The 26,865-nt window shown below is 41.0% G+C and overlaps 1 protein-coding gene across 3 annotated transcripts in view; it reads left to right on the top strand.

Moving 5' to 3' along the window:
• Nucleotides 1-26,865, top strand: part of DOCK4 (dedicator of cytokinesis 4) — a 530,859-nt gene that overhangs the window by 390,466 nt on the left and 113,528 nt on the right. For all 3 annotated transcript variants that reach the window (XM_062177670.1, XM_062177599.1, XM_062177537.1), the window contains exons 24-26: nt 5,869-5,996; nt 8,325-8,459; nt 19,653-19,751. In XM_062177670.1, coding sequence (XP_062033654.1) covers nt 5,869-5,996; nt 8,325-8,459; nt 19,653-19,751 — 362 coding nt within the window. The remainder of the gene's footprint in view (nt 1-5,868; nt 5,997-8,324; nt 8,460-19,652; nt 19,752-26,865) is intronic.

Below are 26,865 nucleotides of genomic sequence, written 5' to 3'. Positions count from 1 at the left end.
TTAATGATGCATAAGAAAAAAAGAAAATTAGAGAAGCAACTGTTGATGGAAGGGTGAACCATAGAACAGTGGTTTGAATGGGAGTCCCAGGCTAGGAGAAGATGCAAATGACAGAAGCAGAAAGTACGCACAGCATGCGTTTTGCTCAGGAAGGATGCTCCACGGTGGAGGCATCCAGGTGGGATTGAAGCCATTGGGTGAGATCTGTAAACGACACACAGATCCTCCATAGCCCGCCCCTCTTGCTTTCCTCTACGGCTCTGATGCTGTCCGCATGAGAATGTAGCCCCCTGAATCTGCGGTCTGTCCCTCTCCGGGTATGTGTATGTCTGTGCTGCAGCATCTACTTATGTACAGGTTTTGTGGCTGGCTGTGAGTTTGACAGTTCAATTCCTGGTGTAAATAAGTCGATAAAAAGGATCCTTGTATAAAGCTTGTAGATAGAGGAAGCAAAGGTCTGGCTTTCCTCAAAGTTAACCTGAAGAAGGGAGTTTACCAGCATCTCTTAGCTACCGCTTCCTAGCTTCATGCCCATTGGAAAAGACTGAAGGGAGCTGGCTTTATACTATCAAGTGTGTCCAGGTAGAGAGCAAAAGCCACTTTACACAATCAAGGACCCGAGTGGGGAATATTGGTGTCCTGGCCCTTTTAAGAGTAGAATCTGTGTTACAATTCAGTTGCTAAGTGTAAGAAAAGTTAGTGTATGTGTTCAACTGTGGGGTTTTTTTGTTTTTTATTTTGTTTTACCTTTTTTAGGGAAGAGCCTACTTGATGGGTCCAGGTGTTTTCTGTTAAAGGTTAGAGCTAGCATTTCAACAAATCAGTAACCTGGAAAAGCAAATCTGCAGGCTAGTCAGGTATTTCTGTTTATCCACACCACACAGAAATTATGTGTTCACCTAATACTTCTTTGGCAGTAGATATTTTCTTAACAGTTGGTTGCAAATTGAATTTTCAGAAATTGAATCTCACTACCTGCAGGAACATACCAGATAAGCTTTATCTTCCTCCCTAATTAACATCACCAGGCAGTGATTCCTGATATTTAAGTTTTCAGTTCCTTTCTCTGCTGCGGCGCCGGCCCTTTTGTAACTTTTTAAGAAACGTTTCAGGCCAGCGCCGCAGCTCAATAGGCTAATCCTCCACCTGTGGCGCCAGCACACCAGGTTCTAGCCCTGGTCAGGGCGCCGGATCCTGTCCAGCTCTCTGCTGTGTCCTGGGAGTGCAGTGGAGGATGGCCCATGTCCTTGGGCCCTGCACCCGCATGGGAGACCAGGAGAGGCACCTGGCTCCTGGCTTCAGATCAGTGTGGCCACTGGGGTGTGAACCAATGGAAAAGGAAGATCTTTCTTTCTCTCTCTCTCTCTCTCTCTCTCACTGTCCACTCTGCCTGTCAAAAAATAATAATTTTTAAAAAATGTCTAACTCATGGTCACTTGGATTTTCTCCTGTTTTCCTCCCAAAAGTTTTTAGCTTTACTCCTTGCATTTAGATCTATGGGTCACTCCAGTTAATTTCCATTTTTGATGTGAGGTAAGGCAAAAAGTTCTTTTTTAAAAAATATTTATTTACTTATTTGAGAGAGGAGAGAAATATATCTTCCAATGTTTGGTTTACTCCCCAAATAATTATAATAGCCAAGGCCGGGTCAACTTGAAGCCAGGAGCCAGGAACTCTATCTAGTTCTCAGATGTGAATGGCAGGAATCTGTTACTTGGACCATCACATGCTGCCTCCCAAGTTTGCATTTCCAGAAAGCTGGGTCAGAAGTAGAGGATCCAGGACTCAAACCAACATTCCAATATGGCATGAAGGTGTCCCAAACTGTGCCATAATGCTGACCCCCAAGGTTTATTTATTTATTTTTGCTTTTGAGTGTTCAATCAGCATTTGTTGAAACAATTATTTCTCCATTAGACTGATGGCACTTGTTAAAGAAAAGAATTATTCAGTGAGACTTGTTGTAGATGTTGTGGCAGACTTTATTCAAAAGTGGAGGTCATGCTTGTTAAGTGTGGAGACCACTGTAATGGAGTTTTCAGTGGGAGATAGAGACTGGGCTCAACCCCAAATACAGCATGGGCAAGTGAAATTTATACCAAGAATCAGAATGGGCATTGATGGACAATAAATTACTAAGATGAAATATAGATAAGGGGTGATTCAGACTAAAATGATGTAACAGGATTCTTGCTGAACACAGGCCAGGGTCATCAGTTATCACCTACAGAGTGATTGAGAATGAAGGACCCAATAAGGTATCAAAGTTGGGATATTTTGGTTAAATTATAACTTAGGACTCTTGCTAAAATTAGACAATGCAGGGATGAACACAGGAGTTCAAAAGTCAGGCCTAGTTGAAAATGTGTTTAGGGGAGTTTAAGTAGAGTTTGGTAATAAGAGAATCTGTTGAAAATCAGCTATCTGTTTTTACACTCCATTATTTTCCAGTGATCTGTGGATCCGTCCTTACTATCTTAATTCCTATAGCTTTATAAAAAGTTCTGAAATCAGGTAGCAGAAGTCTTCCAAATTTGTTGTTTCTGAAAACAGTTTTGGCTTTCCTGGGTCCTTTGCATATTCCTATCAATTTTGGCTTCAGCTTGTTGATTTCTTTTCGTAAAAAACCTGCTAGGATTTTGGCTGAGATTGTATTGACTGTATCAATCAATTTGAGAAGATTGGCCTGGTAACAATGTTGAGAATTCCAGTGCATTAACATTGTATTTCTCTCTAATGTATTATTTATGTCTTAGACCTACCAGGGAAACCATCTGGGCTTGGAATTTTCCTTGTGTGGAGGTTTTTAATTCCAAGTTCAGCTTCTTCATTATATACAGTATCTTTTCTTGAGTGACTCAAGTGGAATTATAATTTATACAAACTATTTTAAAGGCACATGGGTTTTTATGAACCATTAATAGTCCATCTGAATTGTGGCACAGACGACATCCTTTAGAAAAACCAAGCAATGCAGGGAAAGAGTCTGGGGCACATCCCATAATTACAGATCCACCTGCTTACTAAAGCTTGTTTGCAGTCCCAAAATCAAAACTCACAGCGCTTTTGCAGTCGTTCGCAGATAAACACTGAGCTGAGAAAAACGTAAGTCACTGGGTGCACACATTCCCTTGCTGAGGTGGAGCAAGGTGGCCCTCAGCCTTCATTTCCACTCTCAAACAGAAATGACCAGAGGATGGAGGTGGTAGGGGGCAGGGCAGTGCAAGCAGCAACAGCTGTCTGGCCAGGTGCCACCTCTGAGTGGGACAGCCTCAGGTAAGTCACTTAACACCTGAGCTCATTTCTCTTCTGTAAAATAAGGAAAATAAAGTCTCCCCAGATGAGTTGTTTTAGATTGTATTCTATGTGACATGTGTATTGTGTATATCTGAATCTTTATGTTTATGTCAGTCTTTACTCTTATTTTTCCCCTGGGAGTAGTCATTTAGTATTTGCTGTTTAATTGTTCTCGGCAATGTATAAAACATAACTGGCACAAATGACAGAGACCAACTGTATTTATCTTTCTTTCCTGATACTATCTGCTTTTTAGTGTACTGATAGGATTTTCAGATGTTAAATATTGCTTTTAGGATAAACCCTATCTGGTTATGAAGTAGTACTTTATATGTTGCAGGAACTGATTTGCTGAAGTTTTGAAACAGAGTTTTGTGTCTCCGGTTAGGAATGGAGTATTTTTGTGAAGGTATAAGCTCACATGCATATGAGAATGGGAGAGGAGGTGTTAACACTTTTGAGAAAGCTGTGGTTTTTACAAAGAGGTGGGTCACCGACCTGGCAGTCAAAGAAGGCTGAAGTGCAGGCGCCCTGTGCGTGGAGTTGTGTTAGAGCTAAGGAGCGCGCTCTCTCACGGTGCAGTCTAAGAGCCAGGCAGCCCCAGAAAGCATCAGAAAGTGAAGTATTGGCTATCGCTGAAGATTATTTGCCATACATGTGCAAAGGGTCAGCATCCTGCCTTGTCCTGCTCCTGTTCCCTCTTGTTCAAAATGCTGAAGGTTTACTCTCCACAGAGAGTCAGGTTTGGTCTGGATAAGAGGTGCAGGAGCGTCAGACAACCTGGGCTTGGGAATGAGGCTCCACACTGGACTCCACGCCTTAAGATTAGATGGACAGAAAAATTAAAAACTTAGACAGAAAGATTCCCATCCCCCATTTTGTGGATTTCAAGTTACCTAAAGAGAGGCGCACGCTCCTCAGAGAGCAGATTGGCAGACTCCTCTCCAGGGAAGCGGAGCAGCCGTCAGGAATCATCTCAGACACTGGAACAGGGAGGTGCCCTGCCCAAGGAAACCCCAGAGGCTTCCGGTCCTTCGGTGAGGCTGCACCACGCCACACACTTGCAAAACTTTTGGTTTTGCTGGTGAACCTTTTAGGCTCCCTCTTGCAAAAGTGAATGGGCAACAAAAGAGAACCAGATACTGGAGAAGGACATCTAAGGTGAAAAGCAGAGGCCAGAATGAAGAAACAGAAAAATAACTTGAAAAAAAAAAAGGCAACTCAGGAAGCCAAGAAGATATTAAATCTGTACATTCATGAAACAAGAATAGGAAGCTATAAAAACAGAACAGTTAATAGGAATGGCTGCATAATGAAAATGTAGACCTATTGTTTGAAAATTAAGAATTTTAAGGCAGAGACTGCGTGTTTCATCTAGTGGTTGAGACACCTGTGTCTCACATCAAAAGGACTGGCTTTGGTTCCCAACTGCAGCTCCTGACAACAACTTCTTGCAAATATATAGACCCTGGGAAGCAGCAGGTGATACCTCAAAGTAGTTGGGTCCCTGTCACCCACATGGGAGACCTGAGTTGAGTTCCTGGCTCCTGGCTCCAGTCCCAGGCCAGGCCCAGGTGTTGCAGGCATTTGAGGAATAGAGCAGCCACAAGGGAACATGGGAGCTATGTGTGTGTGTGTGTGTGTCTCAAGTAAAATTAATAAAACTTTTAAAACATTTCAAGGAAGCAGAGCATTAAAGCAAACATGGTCCCCTCTGAGCACAGAGCCCTGTGTGTCTAGTTTACACATGCATAACACTGGTCCTAAGAGTAAGAAAAAGAAATATGTGACAGCATAACTAAGATTATTAGCAGGATTGGAGGAGTAAGAAATTAACCAGAAAGTTGGACAAAATGATGGAAAAATATTTGAGGAAAATAGAAGGCACTTCCAGCAAATCACAATGTGAATGTGGTTGAAGCTGCAGACAGAGGACAGAAAAATAAAGGGGAGGAAACCACCCTAGGATTCAAGGCAAGCTCCCAGAACTGAAGGGCATGAGTTTGTGGATTGAGAGGGCCAGAGCAAGGCACTTATCATGCAATATCGAATTACCATGGACAAAGAATTTCCCAACCACTTTCAGACAGAGAAAAACAAAGAATTCGATCATGAGCAAAGTGTTGGAAATCAGAATGGCAGCAAAACTACAATGTTCATTTAATCTGAAATAGTGATGTAATTTTGTGAAAGGCTGGGGATGAAGGGAGAGGTTTAAAGCCAATCCGCATCCACTGTGGTAAGAGTCAGTAGATGGTCTGTCTTGAAGAAAATTCAGGAAGTAGCTCACGAAGCACATGATTTAGAAATTTGGAGGCAAAAACAAATAATCACAGGGCAGGGGGAGAAACCTATTTCGAATGAAAGAGTCAAAGACCTCCTGGGTGCAGTGATGGTGCTCTGGGGAAGGGGACTGCTGTTTTTCAATAAAAACCTTGTAGAACTAGTGCCCTGTGATTACTTCTGTTGTCCTTTACCAATTAAAGTTGGATTAAAAAGTAGATAAGGATCCGCTGGAGGTTTGCGTGGGACTCTTAACAGATGTGACACTAATGATTCTTCTCTCTTCAGACTCCCGGTACATTCTCCTGCCTGTCGTGTTGCATCACCTCCACATCCACTTGCAAGAGCAGAAGGACTTGATCATGTGCGCTCGTATCCTTAGCAACGTATTTTGTCTCATCAAGAAAAATAGCTCAGTAAGTAAATACAGGTCATAGTACGTAGTTCCCATCCAATGCCTTCTGGAAATAGCATTTGAAAAATCTTCAAAGATATCACACTAAAGAGGAACTCTCTGAGACTCTGACTTTTATTTCTAGCTGCGCTGGACTTTTTGCTTCTCTTCTGAGAATTTTTTTTTAAACCTTGTGAGATTGTGGTAACCCCAAATAACCTGGGTTTCCTAAGCTTGTATTCAAGGAAGAAGTGAGAAAAATTAGAAAGAGAAAAGCTCCCACATGTGTCTTTAATCTTTATGTGATGAAGTCTCCATGGCAAGAAAAATTACTGCTTGCAAGTCAAGTCATCTGGGGCCCATTCTGTGAAAAGCTGCGTGGTGATGGTGATGGTGATGGCCATGACCCTTGGGTCTGGTCCCATAGAGATTGCAGAAGCAGAGGACAGCCCCAGGAGACCGGGGTATCTTGGAGCACAGCTATTCCTTGGCCCCAGTAGTAATCTTCCAAGTTGTTTCAGTTTTGGAGATTTCTGCTGATGCGCTTGACTCCTCATGCAATGCAATTGCATTAAAGAGTACAGTGCGAAATGGGAAAAAAATGCAGGCTTGCTTACAATGGACAGCTCAGAGCACTTGTGTCCATGGGTCAGGGGTCTGGTGTGGATCCACACAGGGAGGATGTTCTGCTCCGGTCCTATCCATCTGCAGCTGTTAACTAGGTGCTGTGCTCACCTGGAATGGGCTCTGAAAAGCAGCTTGGTGACCAGTCCTGAGCCTTGCTTCTCCGTCTCCATATTCCTCTATGCTACAGATTCCCCATTTTTGTTGCTCTTACTCATGATCAGTTTCCAAAGATAAGTGGACCAGGGTGAGACCCCAGGGATGGTGTTGGAGACGGGGCCCCAGGAGTGTGAACACTAAGTTGGTACTTGAGAGAAAAAGGCAGAAGCTGCACCTTTCTCTGAAAGTGTAATAAGAAGGACCTGCCCAGAAGGGGACAGTTCACCTTTACCTCCCACCAGACCCAGGGATGACCTGGACAGAGGTGCTGGTTCTGCCTTAAAACCCCCTTGTACTGTTCAACAGAGAACAGACTTGCCATGCCTACTGAGAATGGTTTACCAAACTACAGATGGAGAGTAAAAAGTAGATTAAATAGTTTACTACTCAAAGCCAAAATCAAATATCAGCAGTTGTGGAGGTAATTTCCTTTTGTTTCTCCTTGAATATTTCTATTTGGAATTTGTAGCCTTTTTAAACTTAATTAATGTGAAAGGCAGAGGGAAAGACAGTGAGCAAGTACTCCCATCCTCTGGTTTGTTCCTCAAATGCCTAAATAGAGCTGAAGGTGGGAGCCGGCAACTCAATCCGGGTGTCCCATGTGGATAACAGGAATCTAATCACTTGAACCATCACCACTGCAGGTCTGTGTTACCATAAAGCCGCTATCAAGAGCCGGAGTGAAGTATGAAACCCAGACACTGCAATGTGAGACACAGGTGTCTTGAACAGCATCTTAACCTCTAGGCCAAGCATCTGCTCCTTGCAGTCCGTTTTTTGGACTTAGTTGATAGGACTTGAGAGCAGAAACAAATTCATTAAGGGAAAAACCTTGGGAGTTTTCTTGTAAATGTGAATTAAAATCCTAGCCAAAGGCTCTTTCAAACTCACTTTCCAGAAGTATCCATGGCCAGTTAACAAAATCCTTGGTAGGAACATATGTATGTGCGTCTGGTCTTCTGCCAGTGTAAGAACCCAGATCCACCACAGGTACTCAGTGCAGAGAAGTTTGTGTTTCTTATGTCCTAGGGGCTTGGATATGATTAACTTTGCCTCAGGAAAAATCCCTGCCATGACTGCTAATCTTAGGTCTTCTCTGTAGCCAGGGACATTTGCCTAAATTGATCCCTGTTTCCTATTTACATGTAGGGATTTTTTTATATACAAAATAGAATTTTGCAAAATGACCTGTGCAACTCCAGTAGTGAGAAGAGCAAATGTAAACACAGCCAGGAACTGAGGAGTTACAGACTTTAAGAACCAGGTCCAGAGAGGGATACCAGCTCACCCAGGGCCGCATGCCCTGGTAGGCACATAGCTGGGATCATGCCAACTCTTTTGTTTGTTTGTTTTGCATCTCAGGTATCCCCTGAAAGCCTTTTACTTATCTGCCTTTTGTTTTTTGTCAAAGGTCATTCCCTCAGGTGAAGTCCAGCGTTCTTATGCTCTTGAGTTCTTAGACCCTTCTATTCTGTATTTGGGAATGGGCTTTCACCCTTTTCCAGGAGAGATTTCCAGAAACGAATTAAGCCACACTTTCCTGAGCACATGCTTTTCTTCTCCTAAGGAAAAATCGGTGCTGGAGGAGATAGACGTGATCGTGGCCAGCCTGCTGGACATCCTGCTGAGAACCATCCTGGAGATCACCAGTCGGCCCCAGCCCTCGGGCTCCACCATGCGGCTCCAGTTCCAGGATGTCACTGTAAGAGCCTGAAACGAGTGGCACACAGAACACAGCCTGCTTATGTCACTTGGAGAGTGGGTTTCTGTTAGACGTGGGGAAGTCTGGCCTTGGGGAAAAGACCTGTGAGCATTTCAAACATTCATCAGGCTGCGTTCCTTTTACAGGGCCACTGGGATAGGAGGCTTCTTTCCTAACTTGGAATGAGCAGATTTTTTTCAAGAATTCTGTCTTATTTGAAAGTCAAAGATGCGGAGGCAGGCAGGGAGAGAAACAGTGAGATCTTCAATCTACTGGTTCTCTCCATAGATGACCACAACACCCAGGGCTGGCCAGGCTAAAGCCAAGAGCTTCCTCCAGACTTCCCACATGGGTGGCAGTGGCCCAAGTACTTGGACCATCTTCCACTGTTTTTCCTAGGCCTTTAGCAGGCAGTGGGCTCAGAGGAGGAGCAGCCAGGACCCCGTATGATACCCATATGGGTTACTGGTGTCACAGGCGAAAGCCACCTATGTGGCGATAACAGCACTGGAATGAACAGTTTTTAATGTCAGAAATCCAGCCTTATTACTGGTTCTTTACCCAGTTTCTATGAATCAATGATTTTAATATCCTAATCAGCTTGGTCATTTTTTATTCTCTTTTTTTTAATTTTAGATTTACTTTATTTATTTGAAAGTCAAAGGAGAAAGGGAGAGACAGAGAGAGATCTTTCATCCACTGGTTCACTCCCCAGATAGCCACAGTGGCTGGCACTAGGCCAAGCCAAAACCAAGACCAGAAGCTTCATCTGAGTCTCCCATGTGGGTACAAGGGCCCAAGCACTTGAGCCATATTCCGCTGCTTTCCTAGGTGCATTAGTAGGGAGCTGGATCAGAAGTGAAGCAGTCGCCGGCGCCGTGGCTTAACAAGCTAATCCTCCGCCTTGCGGCGCCGGCACGCCGGGTTCTAGTCCCAGTTGGGGTGCCGGATTCTGTCCCGGTTGCCCCTCTTCCAGGCCAGCTCTCTGCTATGGCCCGGGAAGGCAGTGGAGGATGGCCCAAGTGCTTGGGCCCTGCATCCGCATGGGAGACCAGGAGAAGCACCTGGCTCCTGGCTTTGGATCAGCGAGATGCGCCGGCTGCAGCAGCCATTGGAGGGGGAACCAATGGCAAAAAGGAAGACCTTTCTCTCTGTCTCTCTCTCTCACTATCCACTCTGTCTGTTAAAAAAAAAAAAAAAAAAAAAAAAGGGAAGCAGTAGGAAATCAAACCAGCACCCATGTAGGATGCTGACATTGCAGGTAGCGGCTACTCCACAGCACCGGCCATCTTTTTTTCTTTTTTTTTTTTTTCTTTTCTTTTTTTTTTTTTTTTTTTGACAACAGAGTTAGTGAGAGAGAGAGAAAGGTCTTCCTTTTTTTCCCGTTGGTTCACCCCACAAATGGCCGCCACGGACAGCGCGCTGCAGCCAGCATGCTGCACCAATCCAAAGACAGGAATCAAGTACTTCTTCCTGGTCTCCCATGCGGGTGCAGGGCCCAAATACTTGGGCCATCCTCCGTTGCACTCCCGGGCCACAGCAGAGAGCTGGACTGGAAGAGGAGTAACCGGGAAAGAATCCAGCACCCCAACTGGGACTAGAACCCGGGGTGCTGGCACCACAGGCGGAGGATTAGCCAAGTGAGCCACGGCACCGGCCACCATTCTCTTCTTATACATCAAACTGTGTGAGGACCTGAAAATAGTGAAGTAGAACAATAGGAATCAGGGGCCTGGGTTCTGATTCTGAATTATTCACTATGGCTTTCAGGACCTTAACTCTTTAGGCCTGTTTCCTCGATGTAAAGAGAAGGTTGGATCTGGTCGATTCTAAAATGCCTTCAAGCACTGCTCTTTTAAGTCTGATGTACATGAATCATACAAAATATTAAAAATAATGTATTTGATAGTTTATATCTAGATATTTATAAATTTATATGGCTGTATATACACACATGTATCTATTTAAAACTCACATTCAGTTGACCAAAGGGGAAAAAATGTTTAGGTCTTATTAACAATATTCTTCCAGGGCCAGCGTTGTGACATAGCAGGCACAGCTGCCACCTACAATGCCAGCCTCCCAAATGGGTGCAGATTCCTGTCCCAGCTGCTCCACTTCTGATCCAGCTCCCTGTTAATGGCCTGGGAAAAGCAGCAGAAGATGGCCCAAGTGTTTGGGCCCCTATAGCCTTGTGGGAGACCTGGATGAATGTCCTGGCTCCTGGGTTCAGCCTGGCCCAGTGCTATCCATCAAGGGGGTGAACCAGCAAATAGAAGATCTCTCTCTCTCTCTCTCCCTCCCTCACTCTCTCTTTCTCTCCCACTCTGCCTTTCAACTAAACAAATAAATAATTTTTTTAAAAAAATTTATTTATTTAGTTGAAAGGCAGAGTTACAGAGAGACAGAGAGAGAGGTCTTCCATCCACTGCTTCACTTCCCAGATCGCTGCAACCCAGAGCTGGGCTGATCCGAAGCCAGGAGCCAGGAGCTTCTTCCAAGTCTCCCACGTGGGTGCAGGAGCCCAAGGACTTGGGCCATCTTCTACTGCTTTCCCAGGCCATAGCAGAGAGCTGGATAGGAAGCAGAGCAGTGGGGATTCAACTGGCACCCATACGGGATGCCAGCACTGCAGGCGGTGGCTTTACTCACTACACTATTTTTTTGTATCTTCTATTTCTTTCTTTAATGATTGTAATTCTCATCATAGAGAGCTTTGACATCCTTGGTTAAATTTATTCCAAGGTATTTAAATGTTTTTGTAGCTGTTGTGAATGGGATTGACCTTAGAAGTTCTTTCTTAGCCCTGGGATTGTCTGTGTATACAAAGGCTGTTGATTTTTGTGTATCGATTTTATATCCTGCTACTTTGCCATATTCCTCTATGAGTTCCAATAGTCTCTTAGTGGAATCTTTTGTATGCCCTATATATAGAATAATGTCATCTGCAAATAGAGATAGTTTGACTTCCTCCTTCGTAATTTGTATCCCTTTGATTTCTTTTTCTTGCCTAATGGCTCTGGCTAAAACTTCCAGTACTATATTGAATAGCAATGGTGAAAGTGGGCATCCCTGTCTGGTACTGGATCTCAGTAGGAATGCTTCCAACTTTTCCCCATTCACTATGATGCTGGCTGTGGGTTTGTCATAAATTGCCTTGTGTTGAAGAATGTTCCTTCTATACCAAATTTGCTTAGAGTTTTCATCATGAAAGGGTGTTGTATTTTATCAAATATTTTCTCTGCATCTACTGAGATAATCCTATGGTTTTTGTTCAGCAGTTTGTTAATGTGGTATATCACATTGATTGATCTGTGAATGTTAAACCATCCCTGCATACCAGGGATAAAATCCCAGTTGGTCTGGGTGGATGATCTTTCTGATGTGTTGTTGGATTCTATTGGCTAGAATTTTGTTGAGGATTTTTGCATCTGTGTTAATCTGGGAAATTAGTCTGTAATTCTCTTTCTCTGTTGCATCTTTTTCAGGTTTAGGAATTAAGGTGAGCTGGCTTCATAGAAAGAATTTGAGAGGATTCCCTCACTTTTAATTGTTTTGAATAGCTTGAGAAGAACTGTAGTTAGTTCTTCTTTAAATGTCTGGTAGAATTCAGCAGTGAATCCATCCATTCCTGGGCTTTTCTTTGTTTGGAGGGCTTTTATTACTGATTCTATTTCCATCTTGGTTATGAGACTGTTTAGGTTTTCTTTGTCTTCATGGCTCAATTTAGGTAGCTTATGTGTGTCCAGGAATCTACCCATTTCTGCTAGGTATCCCAGTTTGTTGGCATTTAACTCTTTGTAGTAATTTCTGATGATTCTTTTTATTTCTGTGGTGTATGTTGTTACATTCCCTTTTTCATCTCTAATTTTATTGATTTCGGTCTTCTCTCTCCTTTTTTTCGTTAGTTGGGCCAATGGTGTGTCGATTCTGTTTATTTTTTCAAAAAACCAGCTATTTATTTTGCTGATCTTTTGTATTGTTTTTTGGATTCAATATTGTTGATTTCTACTCTAATTTTAATTATTCTTTTCTCCTATTAGCTTTGGGTTTGGTTTGCTGTTGTTTTTCTAGATCCATGAGATGCACTGATAGTTCATTTCTTTGGTGTCTTTCCAATTTCTTGATGTAAACACCTATTGCTATAAACTTTCCTCTTAACACTGCTTTTGTTATATCACATAAGTTTTGATATGTTGTGTTGTCATTTTCATTTGTTTCCAGAAATTTTTTGATATCACTTTTGAATTCTTCTAAAGACCCACTGTTCATTCAGGAGCATCTTGTTCAGTCTCCATATGTTTGCATATGCTCTAGAGATTTCTGAGTTGCCAATTTCCAGCTTCGTTCCATTGTGGTCCAAGAAGATGCATGGTCTGATTTTGATTCTTTTGAATTTGCTGAGACTTGCTTTATGGCCTAGTATGTGGTCAATCCTAGAGAAGGTTCCATGTGCTGGTGAGAAGAATGTGTATTCTGCAACTATAGGTTGTAAAGTTCTGTAGATATCTGTTAGGTCCATTTGGTCTATAATGTTGATTAAATCTACTGTTTCCTTGTTGATTTTCTGTCTGGTTCATCTGTCCATTGCTGAAAGTCGAGTATTGATGTCCCCCAGTACTGTTGTATGGGAGTCTGTATCTCCCTTTAAATCCCTTAACATTTCTTTTAAATAGCCATGTGCCTTGTAATTAGTTGCATATATGTTTATAATAGTAACATCTTCCTGTTGAATTGATCTGTTAATCATTACACAGTGCCCAAGTCTATGCTTGGCTAGTTGCTGGGCACAGACACGAGCTGGCACAGCTGTTACATATGTCCAAAATGGCACTCACTCTATATCAGCTTGTTACAGGACACCATTGCTGTGTGATTGGGGAAAGAGAAACGTGCCCCCCCTTTTTTTTCTCTTCTAATTAGGCAGGTACACTATCCCCCACAGGCCGGATTCCCTCCAGGCTTTCCTGCAGCTTTATCGCCAGTGGCTTAGACTGCTGCAGTCTGGTCTCGCTTCACTCTCCAAAGCTGGTGCTGATCTTGGCTGCTGGGGTCCTGATCTGTGCATTTCCACACCCTCCACGCAGGTCCACTTTGTCCCTCTAATTTACATGGAGCTTGCTTTACCATTTTCTCCCTAACTCCTCCCTGCTACTGCACTCTCTCCACTTTTTTTAAATTATCTCCTCCTACTCTAGAGCTGTAAGCTCCCACCATACTCCATCATCTTAATCCAATGTCCCTCATTGTATCTTTATAGCTGAACCTTACCACTTCCACCTCCTCCCTAACTGCTATTTCCATAATTTTATCAAGAATGTTATATAAATAGAATCATACAATATATAGCTTTTTGTGACTTTTTTTTAAGCTCAGCATGATTCTCTGGAAGTTCAGCTGGTTGCTATATTTTTCAGTAGTTATTGTTTTGAGGTTTTGTTTTTGCTGAATGGTATTGCATAGTATAGACGTCCACAGTGTGTCTGCATAGTATAGACGTCCACAGTGTGTCTAACCATTTATCCAATGATGATTTTGGGGTTGTTTCAGAATTTTATTAATAAAACTATTATATAAACATTCACATGTAGGTTTTCATGTGCACAAAAGTCTTCATTTCTCTAATATGGGCTCCCAGGGGTATAATTTCTGGATCGTATGGTAGCTACCTGTTCACTTTTTTAAAGTAATGACCCAACTTCTTCCCCTAGTGGCTGTACAACTTTGTATTCTCATGTATACAATGTGTGAATAATCTGGTTTCTCAAAGTCCTCATTAGCATTGGATGCTGTCACCTTGTTTTTAGAGGAGTGCATTTTGCTGGGTACATGGTGATATCCTACTGTGGTTTTAATTTGCATTTTCCTAATGAATAATGGCTGATGATGCTGAACATCTTTTCATATCCTGATTTGCCTTCTGATATTTACTCTTCAGTGAAATATATCTCCATGGTTTTTCCCATTTTGTAGCTGGATTTTTCCGTAGCATTTTAAGAGTTCTTCATATTTTCTAGGTGTTGTGTAGATTACTGTTCAGCATGTGGTTTGAAGATGTTTTGTACCATTCTTCAGCTTTTTTTTCCTCCCCTTAACAGGGTTTGCAAAGCAAGTACTTTTAATTTTGATCAAGTCCAATTTATTATTGTTTCCTTTTAAGGATTGTGCTTTTGTTGTCAAGTTGTAAGAACTGTTTTTGCTTAACCCTATAGCCTGAAAGTTACTGCTTTGTTTTTTCCCAAGAGTATTATGACTTTATATTTTGATACATTATGAATCATTTTTAGTTAACTTTTAAGTGAGAGGTATCAAATAATTTTAATATCTTTGTCATCTCAATGTTGACATCCATTGTTTGTCCTTTTTGATTCAATTTGACATCCTCTTGGCTTGTTACTGGGTATCTTTACTCTGGGCATCTTTACTGGGTAGTCATACACCGACCTTCTCAGTCTCTCTGAACATCTGTATGAAAAAGTGCCCATGAAGAGTAGAAACACTTGGGTTTTGTAAAAACAGATCCCCATGTTGGTCTGATGAATTTCCCAGGCCGTGCAAGAGGACTGGCTCTGTTGTGTCATGATTCCAGATACTAGTGGCCCTATTTGTACAAATTTAAAAGGATTGTACTTTTTGTTCTTCTACCAACTGTTCGTTAAATTTTAAAATGCTCTCTCTAGCTGAAAAGAAAGAAAAAGTACCATTGTAATCAGTTCCTTTAAAAAGTCTTATTGTACTGTACTTAGAATCAGATTTTATAAAGCAGCATAAGTAGCCATTTTCCTCACACCCTCAACTAATTAAACTCCAGAGCTTCTTACATTTTATAAATGTTTCTTTGCACCTAATTCTCTTAAGCAGAATTTATAATTCAAGTGTCTCAGTTCAGCATAGGGCCATATGTAAGAGATATATTGTAGGCCGGCGCCGTGGCTCAACAGGCTAATCTTCCACCTAGCGACACCGGCACACCAGGTTCTAGTCCCGGTTGGGGCGCCCGATTCTGTCCTGGTTGCCCCTCTCCCAAGCCAGCTCTCTGCTGTGGCCCAGGAGTGCAGTGGAGGATGGCCCAAGTGCTTGGGCCCTGCACCCGCATGGGAGACCAGGAGAAGCACCTGGCTCCTGCCTTTGGATCAGCGCAGTGCACCGGCCACAGCGCGCCAGCCGCAGCGGCCATTGGAGGGTGAACCAACGGCAAAGGAAGACCTTTCTCTCTGTCTCTCTCTCTCACTGTCCACTCTGCCTGTCAAAAAAAAGAGAGAGAGAGAGAGAGAGAGAGAGAGAGAGATATTGTGTGTTTGTTTAAGGTCGGTTTGTGGTGGGGAGGTTGGGAGAATGCAAGAAAAGTCTATAAGAAATATTTGGCAGGATAGGATAGTTGTAGGATTTTGTTTGTCTTGCCTTTTGTTTCCCTAAGATTGTTACTCAACTGTCTTTTTTTTTTTTTTTTTTTTTTTTTTTTGACAGGCAGATTTAGACAGTGAGAGAGAGAGAGAGACAGGGAGAAAAGTCTTCCTTCCATTGGTTCACCCCCCAAATGGCTGCTACAGCCGGCTCACTGTGCGGATCTGAAGGCAGGAGCCAGGTGCTTCCTCCTGGTCTCCCATGTGGGTGCAGGGCCAAGCACTTAGGCCATCCTCCACTGCCTTCCCGGGCCACAGTAGAGAGCTAGACTGGAAGAGGAGCAACGGAGACAGAATCCAGTGCCCCAACCGGGACTAGAACCTGGGGTGCCAGCACTGCAGGCGGAGAATTAGCCAAGTGAGCCGCGGCGCCAGCCACTCCACTGTCTTTTAGCATACATTTTCCCAAGAAAAATATTCTCTCATCCCTATCATTGTTCCTCTGTATGAAATGTGCCTTTTTCATCCTGATGTTAAGATCTTTTTTATCACTGACCGTAAGTGGTATAATTATGATGTGCATTGGTATAATTTTCTTCATGTTTCTTATGCTTTGGATTTCTTCAAATTCTTTGGTATATAAGGTTATAGTTTTCAAAAAAATTGGAAAAGTTTGTTACCTCTGTCTTCAGTTCCTTCTGTCACTCTTCCACTTAAGGACGTTCAGTTACTTTTATTTTTTTTTGTTCTTCTTGAAGTTGTCCTATGATTTACTGATGCTTTAGCCATTGTTTTTCTAATTTTTTTCTCTGTGCTTTATTTTGGAGAATTTCTGTTACTCCCTTCAGTTTAATAATCTTTTCTTCTGTAATATTTTACCTGCTATTGGTCCTGCTGAATAAATTTTCTTCTTACATTCTAATCTTTAGAAATTCAGTTTAAGTCCTCTTTTATGTCTTCAGTGAGTCTAATTAACACACTTAATGTTTCCACTAGCTTCCTGAATAAATATAATATGGTAATAATAACTATTTTAATGTCATTACCTATCAAATGTATTGATCTGTGTCAGCTCTGGATCTCTTGCAATTGACTGATTTTTCTAAAATCAACCATTCACATCATTATGTTTTTCTGCTTATTTGCTTACCTAGTAATGTTTGATTGAATGCTGAATTTTGTGAATTTTACTTTTGGGCAGTTGGATTTTTTTTTTAATTCCTAAAAAAAAAAAATGAGATTTAATCTTGGGTAAGGCTAAATTTCTTAGAAATTAATCGTTTGAAGCCTTTCTTTTGAATTTTGTGAGGTAAGACCAGAGCAACATTTGTACAAGTAGCCATGTTTTCCCACCACTGAAAGGTCTCTAGCTGATACCCTATTTATTGTCACATCTTTTCAGTTTGGCTATTGAGAAAAGGCTGTATTCCTAGTTGAGTGTGATCACAGGGCACTGTTCTTTCAGCCCTTTTAAACAGTTACTTTTCTAGCCTTGGATCGTTTTCACACACCTGCATGAAATATCAGAAAGGTAGCCTTTAAATTTTTCATTTCTTATGCTAAGTATCAGGGGGTGGTTTTTTTTGTTGTTGTTTATTAGCAGAGTAGTATGTTGAACATGAAGGATATTTCTGTGAGCCCATAGTGATCAGTTTATTGAATATTTGTCCAAATAAGTATAAAAGAATAATTCATTATCATGGCTCTGTTTTGTAAATGACATGTAAAGAGCCAGCCTGAATTTTTGGTTACCCTGATATGCTGTTGAGTGGTGACCTCAGAGCTCCCATGGGAGTTATTGGAGATAGATTTAACTCTGCTGACCGGCTGTCTCTGTTAGAAAACTCCACTTTTCAAGATTTTTAGTCTTTTATTTTACATGTGAGGTTATAATTTCTTTCCATGTAAATTCAAAGAAACAACTCCTAATTAAACTCCACTTTTGTAAATATATAGTCAGATACCACTGATTCTCCTTTTGTGTTTATAAAGTTTTAAACATTATTGCTCTATTTAAAAGTCTATAAACTCGTTGATAAGCAAAAAAGGTTGTATTGGAAACACAAGTATTTTAAATTAGAAAACTTAAGTGATAGCAATTTTATGTATGTCTTTAAAGATTCTATGGATATTTTTCTTTTCATCATTAATTTTTAAGAATTGGACTTTGTAGGAGTAAATCACATGTAGTCCAAAGCACAAAGAGTAATTATTATGTTAGTGCTATTTCTTTTTTTTTTAAGATTTTTTTTATTTTATTTTATTTATTTGAGAGGTAGAGTTACAGACAGAGAAAGCGAGAAGCAGAGAGAAAGGAATCTTCCATCCACTGGTTCACTACCCAAATGGCCACAACGACTGGAGTTGGGCCAATCTGAAACCCAGAGCCAGGAGCATCTTCTACATGTCCTGTGCAAGTGCAGGGGCCCAAGCACTTGGTCCATCTTCCATTGCTTTCCCATGTCATAATCAGAGAGCTGGATTGGAAGAGAAGCAGCTGGGACATGAACATGCATCTGTTAACACTACCTTTTAAGGTTTATTTATTTATTTATTTACTTATTTGAAAGGCAGAGCAGGAGAGAGAAAGAGAAAGATATCTTCTGTCTACTGGTCCACTCTCCCAAATGTCCACAAATAGCTAAGACTGAGCCTGGCCAGAACTAGGAGCCAGGACTTCCTGTGAGTCTCACGTAGGTGGCAAGGAACCATGTACTTGGACCATCATCCCGTACCTCGCAGGGACATTAGCAAGAAGCTGGATCAGAAGGTTACAGCAGCAAGGACTTGAACCAGTGCTCCAATATGGGCTGCAGGCATCCCAAGCAATGGCTTAACTCACTGTGTTGTAACACCCACCCCTAAAACTACTTTTTAAATGAAGATTGAAATGAGTATGACACAATGTGTGGCTTTCTTTGCCCTCTGCAAGTGAGCAGACCAGAACTCTGAACACAGTGGAGGGATTCACATGAATTCATAAATGGAGGATGAAGTTGGAGGAAGAGTTTTAGAGTCAGAAAGACCTCAGGATAACTCTGGCTCTTCAGCTTTCTATTTGTTGGCTTTGGGCAAGTCTTCAGCCCAACTGAAACCGCATTAGGCTTTCTTTAAATGAGCATTATACACCCTACCTAACATCATTCATGTGAGGCTTAAATAAGAAATGAACAAAGGTATTTTAAATACCTAACAAATGGTCAAGGGCTTCATTGCCTTATCTCTTTTTAGTGTATGGAGTTAGTTTTTGAGTGAAAAGCTTCCACCCAACAGAAAAAGAATCCACTTGAAATTGAAAAATGCATATATCCCAAGTAAATGATAGTCACCGTAGGGAGAAATTTTGGCTGTGACATTATAAGTAATGGAAATTAAGAAGACTTCTGGGACCAGCACTGTGGCATAGTGGGTAAAGCCACTGCCCACAACACCAGCATCCCATATGGGCAACGGTTTGAGTCCCAGCTGCTCCACTTGTGATCCAGCTCTCTGCTATAGCCTGGAAAAGCAATAGAAAAAGGCCCGAGCCCTTGGGCCCCTGCACTGCATGGAGACCAGGAAGAAGCTCCAGGCTCCTGGCTTTGGATCAGTGCAGCTCTGGCTGTTGCAGCCATCTGTGGAGTGAAGCAGCAATGAAAGACCTCTCTCTCTCTCTCTCTCTCTCTCTCTCTCAATCTGTAACTCTGCCTTTCAAATAAATAAATACATCTTAAAAAAAAAAAGACTTCTCAGGATAAATTTGAATCATGGTGATTTTTTTACAGTATTCTCATTAAGGGCAGTTCAGAGTAAGTTACTGATGTTCTTTTATGCGCCTTCTAAAATGTATACCTTTTTTATTTTTAACTAGGGGGAATTTGTTGCTTGTCTCCTGTCCCTTTTACGGCAAATGACAGATAGACATTATCAACAGCTCCTTGACAGTTTCAATACAAAGGAGGAATTAAGGGTAAGTGACATTTTTAAATATTCTCTCTTATATATCTTTTTATTTTCTTTTGTTCTGTCTGTCATTGTTCACATAGTTTCTCAACAGTGCTTTACCTGTTTCCTTTAAATTTTAAGCTGGTTTTTCTCAGTTTCAACACAGATGTGCTCATCTGTATTACCTCTTTACAATTTCTATTATTCCTGCAAAGCAGTTAACTCTTATTTTGAAGAAGGACCTTGGATTTGAAATGCTTTTCACCGAAGTTCAGTAAACTAGAAACAGAGTAATAAAACTAAGGCAACAAAAGCAAGTTGACTAACTATAGTTATGGGGACCTAGAAATATTACCTGAGCAAACAGAGACCATTAGCTGATTTCCTCGCTGTTAGCCACATAGAGAAGGTCTGGCATCACTTTCTGAATATGGAAGCAGAGCTGTATTTGATGTTGTCTACTATGGAGCTCCAGTTGCACAATCGGTTAGCATGTGGTCCTTACATGACATTGCCTACCAGCTACAATCTAATCAATATACAGTGATAGCCTGACCAACTGATAGAAAATAAGGCTGCCAAGCTTACAAAAATCCAATCTTTGCTGAAACTATAGAGACTGTAGTGCTACCTTCAAGGCGTCACTAAAAACTTACAAGTTAATGGTCCTCAGTGAGAGGACTGACCAGTCATCTGCACTTACCTATTTTTCCATCTCTTCATTTTCCCAGACAACTTTTATGTGTTAACTATCACATTGGGAGGGTTGCTTAGAAACTGTTTGGTGGAGAATTATAAGACACCAAGTACAGTTATGTCTGCTTGGCTGGAGACCTTCACAGTGAGTGCCACAGGGGAAGATCTGTAGATTTTTTTTAACGTGGACAGTGTTTAGGAGTTACTATTATGAAGTGCCTAGAAGGTGATGCATGAGCTCAAAAGAAGTTTTCTGTTATCTGGGAGCCTTGCCAGAGTCATATGGGACAGAATCCTGTGGGGCAGATGTCACCTATGTAGCAGTCAGTAGATTGCCATTCTTTCATTTATTCTTGAGTTTAGAATTAAGAGTAGATATGAGGCCTTAATACTCACCCATTGTCAGTACAAAAATCCTGACATCAAAGAGAAGATCATCATGCAGTTAACTTTCATTGAAAGTTGAGTATTTAACAGAGTGAAGAATCATTAGTTTTTTCTTAAGTCTGTAACTTCAGATTCCAAAATTTCATGCACAACAAAAGCTGTATATTTTTACAGAGTCTGGAATTTAAAAGTAACAGAGAAGCATAAATTGAAAGACATGAGTAATCTAGATGTTGAGTTTTATGCCTCAGTATTTAGATTAACAATAGTAAAGCATGGGGCCAGCACCTTGGCTCAGTGGGGCCATGGCCTGTGGTGCTGGCATCCCATGTAGGTGCAGGTTTGAGTCTCAGCTGCTCCACTTCTGACCCAGCTCCCTGCTAATGCATGTGGTAAAGCAGTGGGAGATAGCTGAAGTGCCTGGGCTCCTGCACCTACGTGGGAGACCTGGAGGAAGTTCCTGGCTCCTGGCTCCTGGCTTTGGCCTGGCCCAGTCCTGTCTGTTATAGCCATTTGGGGAGTGAACCAGCGAATGAAAGATCTCTCTGTCTCTCTCTTTCTGTCTGTAACACTGCCTTTCAAATAAATAAATAAATCCTGAAAAAAAATATTAAAGCAAATGGAAATAGTGAAGTGTTTTATGTGGTCTTTATTTCAGTTGATCAACACTCCTTTTCAGAGGATGTATTTCCCTCTTTAAAATCAACTGGGCCTGTGGATCAGTATTATTTGATGATATTAATTAATCTCCCATTCGGAAAATACAGATTGAGCACCTCAAGGACGGTCAGCACTGAACCAGGCACTAGGGATGTCCCCTGACATGAGATTTCCTGTTTCTGTAGACAAGGAAACAGAGAAGTAATGACATTGGCACCCTGAGTAGTAAGTGTATAATCAATACACAGTGCTACAGAGAACCTGAGACTTGCTGCCAACACAGACTCAAGACAACAGGAAAACTTCCCAAGGGAAATCTCAGCTGAAATCGGAAAGATTAGTAGGAGTGTGCTAGACATATGGTTGGCTGGGACTTCCAGATCTCTCGATTAAAATGTCACCTGTGTATCCTAACTGACGTAGCATACTCCCACCCTCTCTTGGTTCTTTGTTCCAAATTAGAATCTGGAATATTTGTGTTTGCTTTCCCTGGTTATATGCTCCTTGATGCCTGGACTTTTGGCTGGTATATTGCTGTGTCCTCAGATCCCAGACCATGCCTAGCACATTATAGGCATTCAAGAAATATTTGTTGATTGTTTGATAGAATATAAAGTTTAAGGAAGAGATTGTAAGACATAAGGCTTTATGAATAAGTATGGACTTTATTTTGAGGACTTTTGAAGCTGTTGAGAGTTCTAACGAGGGGGAGACACGATCTCATGTCTGGTTACACTGTGGAAAATGGATTAGTCAAGGTCAATATAGGAGGTCAAACCCTGTGAAGAGTTTGATTTAGTAATTTAAACTGGAAATATGTGCCCTGAAATAGAGACACTTTTGGTCTCAGATACTAGAGACATTCAGGAAGTTGAGTTGGCAGGTCTTGATGACTGATTATGTAAAAAGGTGATGAAGAAGAAGGAGTTGAAGATGACTTCCTGGCTCTTTGATAACTGGCTGGAAGTTGGTGCCTTTCACTCCATGGAGAACACACAAGGATCAAGTATACAGGTTTAGGAAAACAGGTAAATTCAGTTTCAACCTGAATTTGGTCACCCAAGGGACATCCAGGTGACAATGTCTATTAGACAGCATCTGAAGTTAGGAAAAAGAGATTGCAGGATGCAGATTTAGAAAGCATCAGCCAATGAAGAATTGCATCATGAGTCAATGTGACCATGCAAGGAGTGTGTTGAGCATCAAGTTCAAAGGCCACACATGGAATTTTAAGGATTAAGGAGGAAGGAGTGGTAAACAGTGCCTGCTGCTGAAAGGAGGTCAAATTACATCACGAACAGGTGTTTTAATGCAGTCCTGAGCAATGTCATGCAGTGGTGAGATTGGAAGCCAACCTGTGCTGGATTGAGGAATGAAAGGAAAAATAGGTAGATGCATGCAGTGCTTCAAGAAGAAGACAAGGTGGCTACTGGAGAATAAGTTTAAATGCCAGATTTATGACAGGAGAGAATTAAGTGAGTTTAAACATTAGTGATTGTAACAAGGAGAGAAGAATAAGCTGGATATAGAAGAAAGAGTTGCTAACCTACAGGGTAAGGTCCCTGAGGAGGCAGCAGGAGGGAACAGAATTAGCCTTGGCTGGAAAGATGATCATTTTTAGTAAGAATGGAAGGGAAGGAATGAGTGAATGTGAGCTAAGGACATTTATTAAATTTGCTAAGGGCTAATTATTCATCTATTTTTAGTATATGTCTTGAAAGTTTATCTTTTACAAGTAAATATTTCATGTCCTTAATTTTATTCAAACTCAAATATTCCCAGTTCTGAAACCTGTATTACAACATTCTTTCAAATATAGTGATACTTGTTTCTAGTCCCTTATCCAAAGTCCTTTGTATTCAATGTATTTAAAAAATCAGAATTTTTAAATTTCAGAGAGAGCATCTGGTGCACATGCGATGTATGATAGAACCCCTTTGATAGGACCTGGAGTGACATAAAATACTCACTGTAGGTGGTATAAGTAAAGACTACAAATCAAAACTACAAGGTAGTTTTGCTGCCAAATGTATTATAAAACAAAACAAATTTCGGAGCACTTTGGGATTTTGATATTGCAAAAAGGGACCCAAGGACTTCTACTATCCAACATTTTATAGACAACTTAGTATGTGCCAGGCACTGTTCTAAGCAAATATTAATATTAATTTATTTCATCCTTAAAACGATCTCATGAGATAGACCTATGTTCTTTTCCTACATATTATCTGATTGCACAAGCAGTTATTGAGCATGTTGGCTGGACATTAGGAATATCAAGAGTAATTCAGCAATCTGTGTTACCACGGGCATCTAAATCATCAAGCTATAAATGAGTGTGATACGCAAACAATGATAATGGCTGAAAATTAGAGAATACCTCCTGATCCTGCCCCCAGCCATGAGCCAGACACGGGGAGCTGACTTCTCCTGCAGCATCCCCCTCCACCTGCCCCCATGAAAATGATTGCTAATGTTATGGTTCCCAAGTATTTGGGAGAGTTAGGAAGTTATTTACATCTGAGTGCTTTGCTAAACTCAGCTTTTCCTTAAACTTTGGTAGACTTTCCTAAACCAAAATTTTTGCTGTCACATTATGTAAAATCTCATCTGTCAACACTTTAAAGGTAATAAAGTAGGCCTACTCATAGAGTAGAGATGTCTCAGAAAGGCCATTAGTAGAGGAAAAGTTAATTGGGGTTTTTATATCTACATTTTGGGTAGAAATTATTAAATAAAAGGACCATACCATACGACGATGTACAATTTAACAGAGTGAGATTTAATAGAATGTAACTGATACTGACATTAAACACTACAATCTCAGCAGTGGTACTGCTTTAAAAAGTAGTGATTCAGAGACCAACATTGTGACACAGCAGTTAAGCCCCAGCCTATGATGTTAGCATCCATTATAGGTACCAATGAAATCCTGGCTGCTCCACTTCTGATCCAGCTCCTGCTGATGCACCTGGGAAAGTAGCAGAAGATGACCCAAGTGCTTGGGCCCCTGCACCCACGTGGGAGATGCAGATGAAGTTCCAGAATCCTGGTCTCAGCCCTGCCCAGTAATGGACGTTGTTGGCATTTGGGAATTGAATCAGCAGATGAACAATCTCTTTTTCTCTCTCTGTATCTCCATCTCTCTGTAACCCTACCTTTCAAATAATTTTAAAAAATAGTCAATCAAAGTACATATCACACACATACATGCCCTAATCCCCAGAGGTAGCTACTGTTAACACCTAGAAGAGTATCCTTATAAACTATTTTCCTGTGCTTTCCATACATATTTTAAATATAGTCATATTGTTCATATTGGTCTATACTTTTTTGTACAATAACATCTCTATGGATATTAAATAGCCCAATATCTCATTCTTGTGAGTTTCATTATGTGGATGCTAAATAATTTATTAATTCCCATCTGATGAGCAGTATGTTTCTGATTTTTGCCATTAGGAAGAATCTTGCAGTAAATAATCTCATGGACTTGTGCTTTTATTGCTGTAGAATAAATTCCTGGGAGTAGAATTATTGGGCCACAGGTTATAGACATTTTAAATTTTAATTAAAATTGGCAAATTATCTATTGAGATTTTCAAATGAACATCTTTTTATTCTTCATTCCTAGCATCACTATTTTTTTCCCTTTCTTCTTTCACCAATTCAAAGAAAGATTTGTCTTAGCATTTCCTAGTGGTTCTCTAAGTCAAAATGAATTTTCAAAGTATGTAGTTCTTGAGTATCTACTAAGACTAGGGATGTTTTCACTTACTTCATGCTTGAAGAGTGTAGGTACCTCCACGGTTACTGTTGAAGTGGCTTCTGGCCTTTTGAACACTGTGCCATTTCTTATTTTGGTCCTCGGGCCCTTGTGTGTGTGAGTGGCGTGAGTCACAGTGTCTAAACACAAGCGTGTAGGAGCAAAGGCCTTAGGACTGCTGCTCTGTATTGTTTAATCTTTTCCTTCTCTAGAACATGACATTATTTTAAAATGAACAAAAGCAAATACTAGGTAGTGATTAGGTGTTTTTTTTTTTCTTTTCATATAGTCAGTAATGTTTTATTTTACACCCACCTTATCCTGGGAGCTAAAGTTTTGTCCATATGGTTGGTATTTCATGAATATACAACAGCAAGGCTCCTGCTCGTTGTTGATTATGACTTTCATATAGAACTGTAGGGATCTTGCCCTAAGCTTGAGATTATACATGTTCTGGAAATTAAATACAGCACATTTATAACTTGCCATTGTCTCCTATATACCGGCCCACTGGCTTTCAGAAATCATCTCTGATCAAGCTTCAATCCAACTTTAAAACTCTAAGTACTTCCCATTACCTACAGGTTCAAGTCCAGTTTCTTTGTCACATCTTCCCTATCTTCCATGTACCTTCCAGTCTCATCTTCTACCTCCTCCCAAACAGCTTCCACTCCAGCCACTTAAAACTATATGTGCATTCCTAGCTAACAATATCTGTCTATCTTGATAGATAGGTAGAATTTTACTTCCTCTGAATCTTTTTTGTTTTTCAATTCTGACATGCCTGTTCTACCACTACTTCATTTCTATTGCTTGATGCATGCCCCTGTTAATCCCTCCCCTGCCTCCAGCTCATGCTACAAGATTCAGCCCAGGTTCGCCTTTCTTGAAGCCTTCAGAGGCCACAGGTCCCCCTCTCTGACAGCACACCCTGATGCCCTGTAATTATTTACTAGTACCTTGCTTTCAATGCCTCTGGGCTCCTTGAAAGTAGGGACCCTATCTTTGCTTCTGAATCACAGCCTGGAACACTAAGTCTTTGTGGAACGAGTGAGTCCTCTTAATAAAGTTCTGCCTGCTTAAACAAGCCATCTCTCGACAAGTGATTATTTTGACTCATTATTTTTATTTGAATATATCGATGAGAGAAAACCATTCTATAGCTCTCAGAGATTGAAGATCATGTGGGAGTTATTTTGCATATATATTCTTAAAGATTTCATTTTAAGGATGTAAGTTTCAATGTGACAATGATTATTAACACCCTGTAATTGAATCTGAAGTTCATTCCAGGCATATTGCACATTTGAAATTTGTGACAAATTTTTTAAATACTATTTGATTATGGTCTAGGTCATAAGTGGATGAAGTGTGTTTATAGAGAATTCTATGCTGTTCAGTACGCTTGACACAAGTGTAAGGAAGACAGGTTCTGTCTGTCTGCCTTCCTCAACAATGCTATAATTCCTGGATGTCTTCAAATTTCATGGTCCCTGAATTCTCCATTCTGTGTCTTACCAGTTCTGTTTCATAAACTTAATTTCTGCCTTGTGTCATTCTCAATATCATAGTATCACATGTAAATACAAAGCAGTTTGTGTGTGTGTGTGTGTGTGTAGTACAGTCAAAA

Source organism: Lepus europaeus, chromosome 1, assembly GCF_033115175.1.
Source record: "Lepus europaeus isolate LE1 chromosome 1, mLepTim1.pri, whole genome shotgun sequence".
NCBI classification, from domain to species: Eukaryota; Metazoa; Chordata; class Mammalia; order Lagomorpha; family Leporidae; genus Lepus; species Lepus europaeus.
The sequence above is the reverse complement of the archived record's forward strand: the minus strand, read 5'-3'. Positions and strand labels throughout refer to the sequence as shown.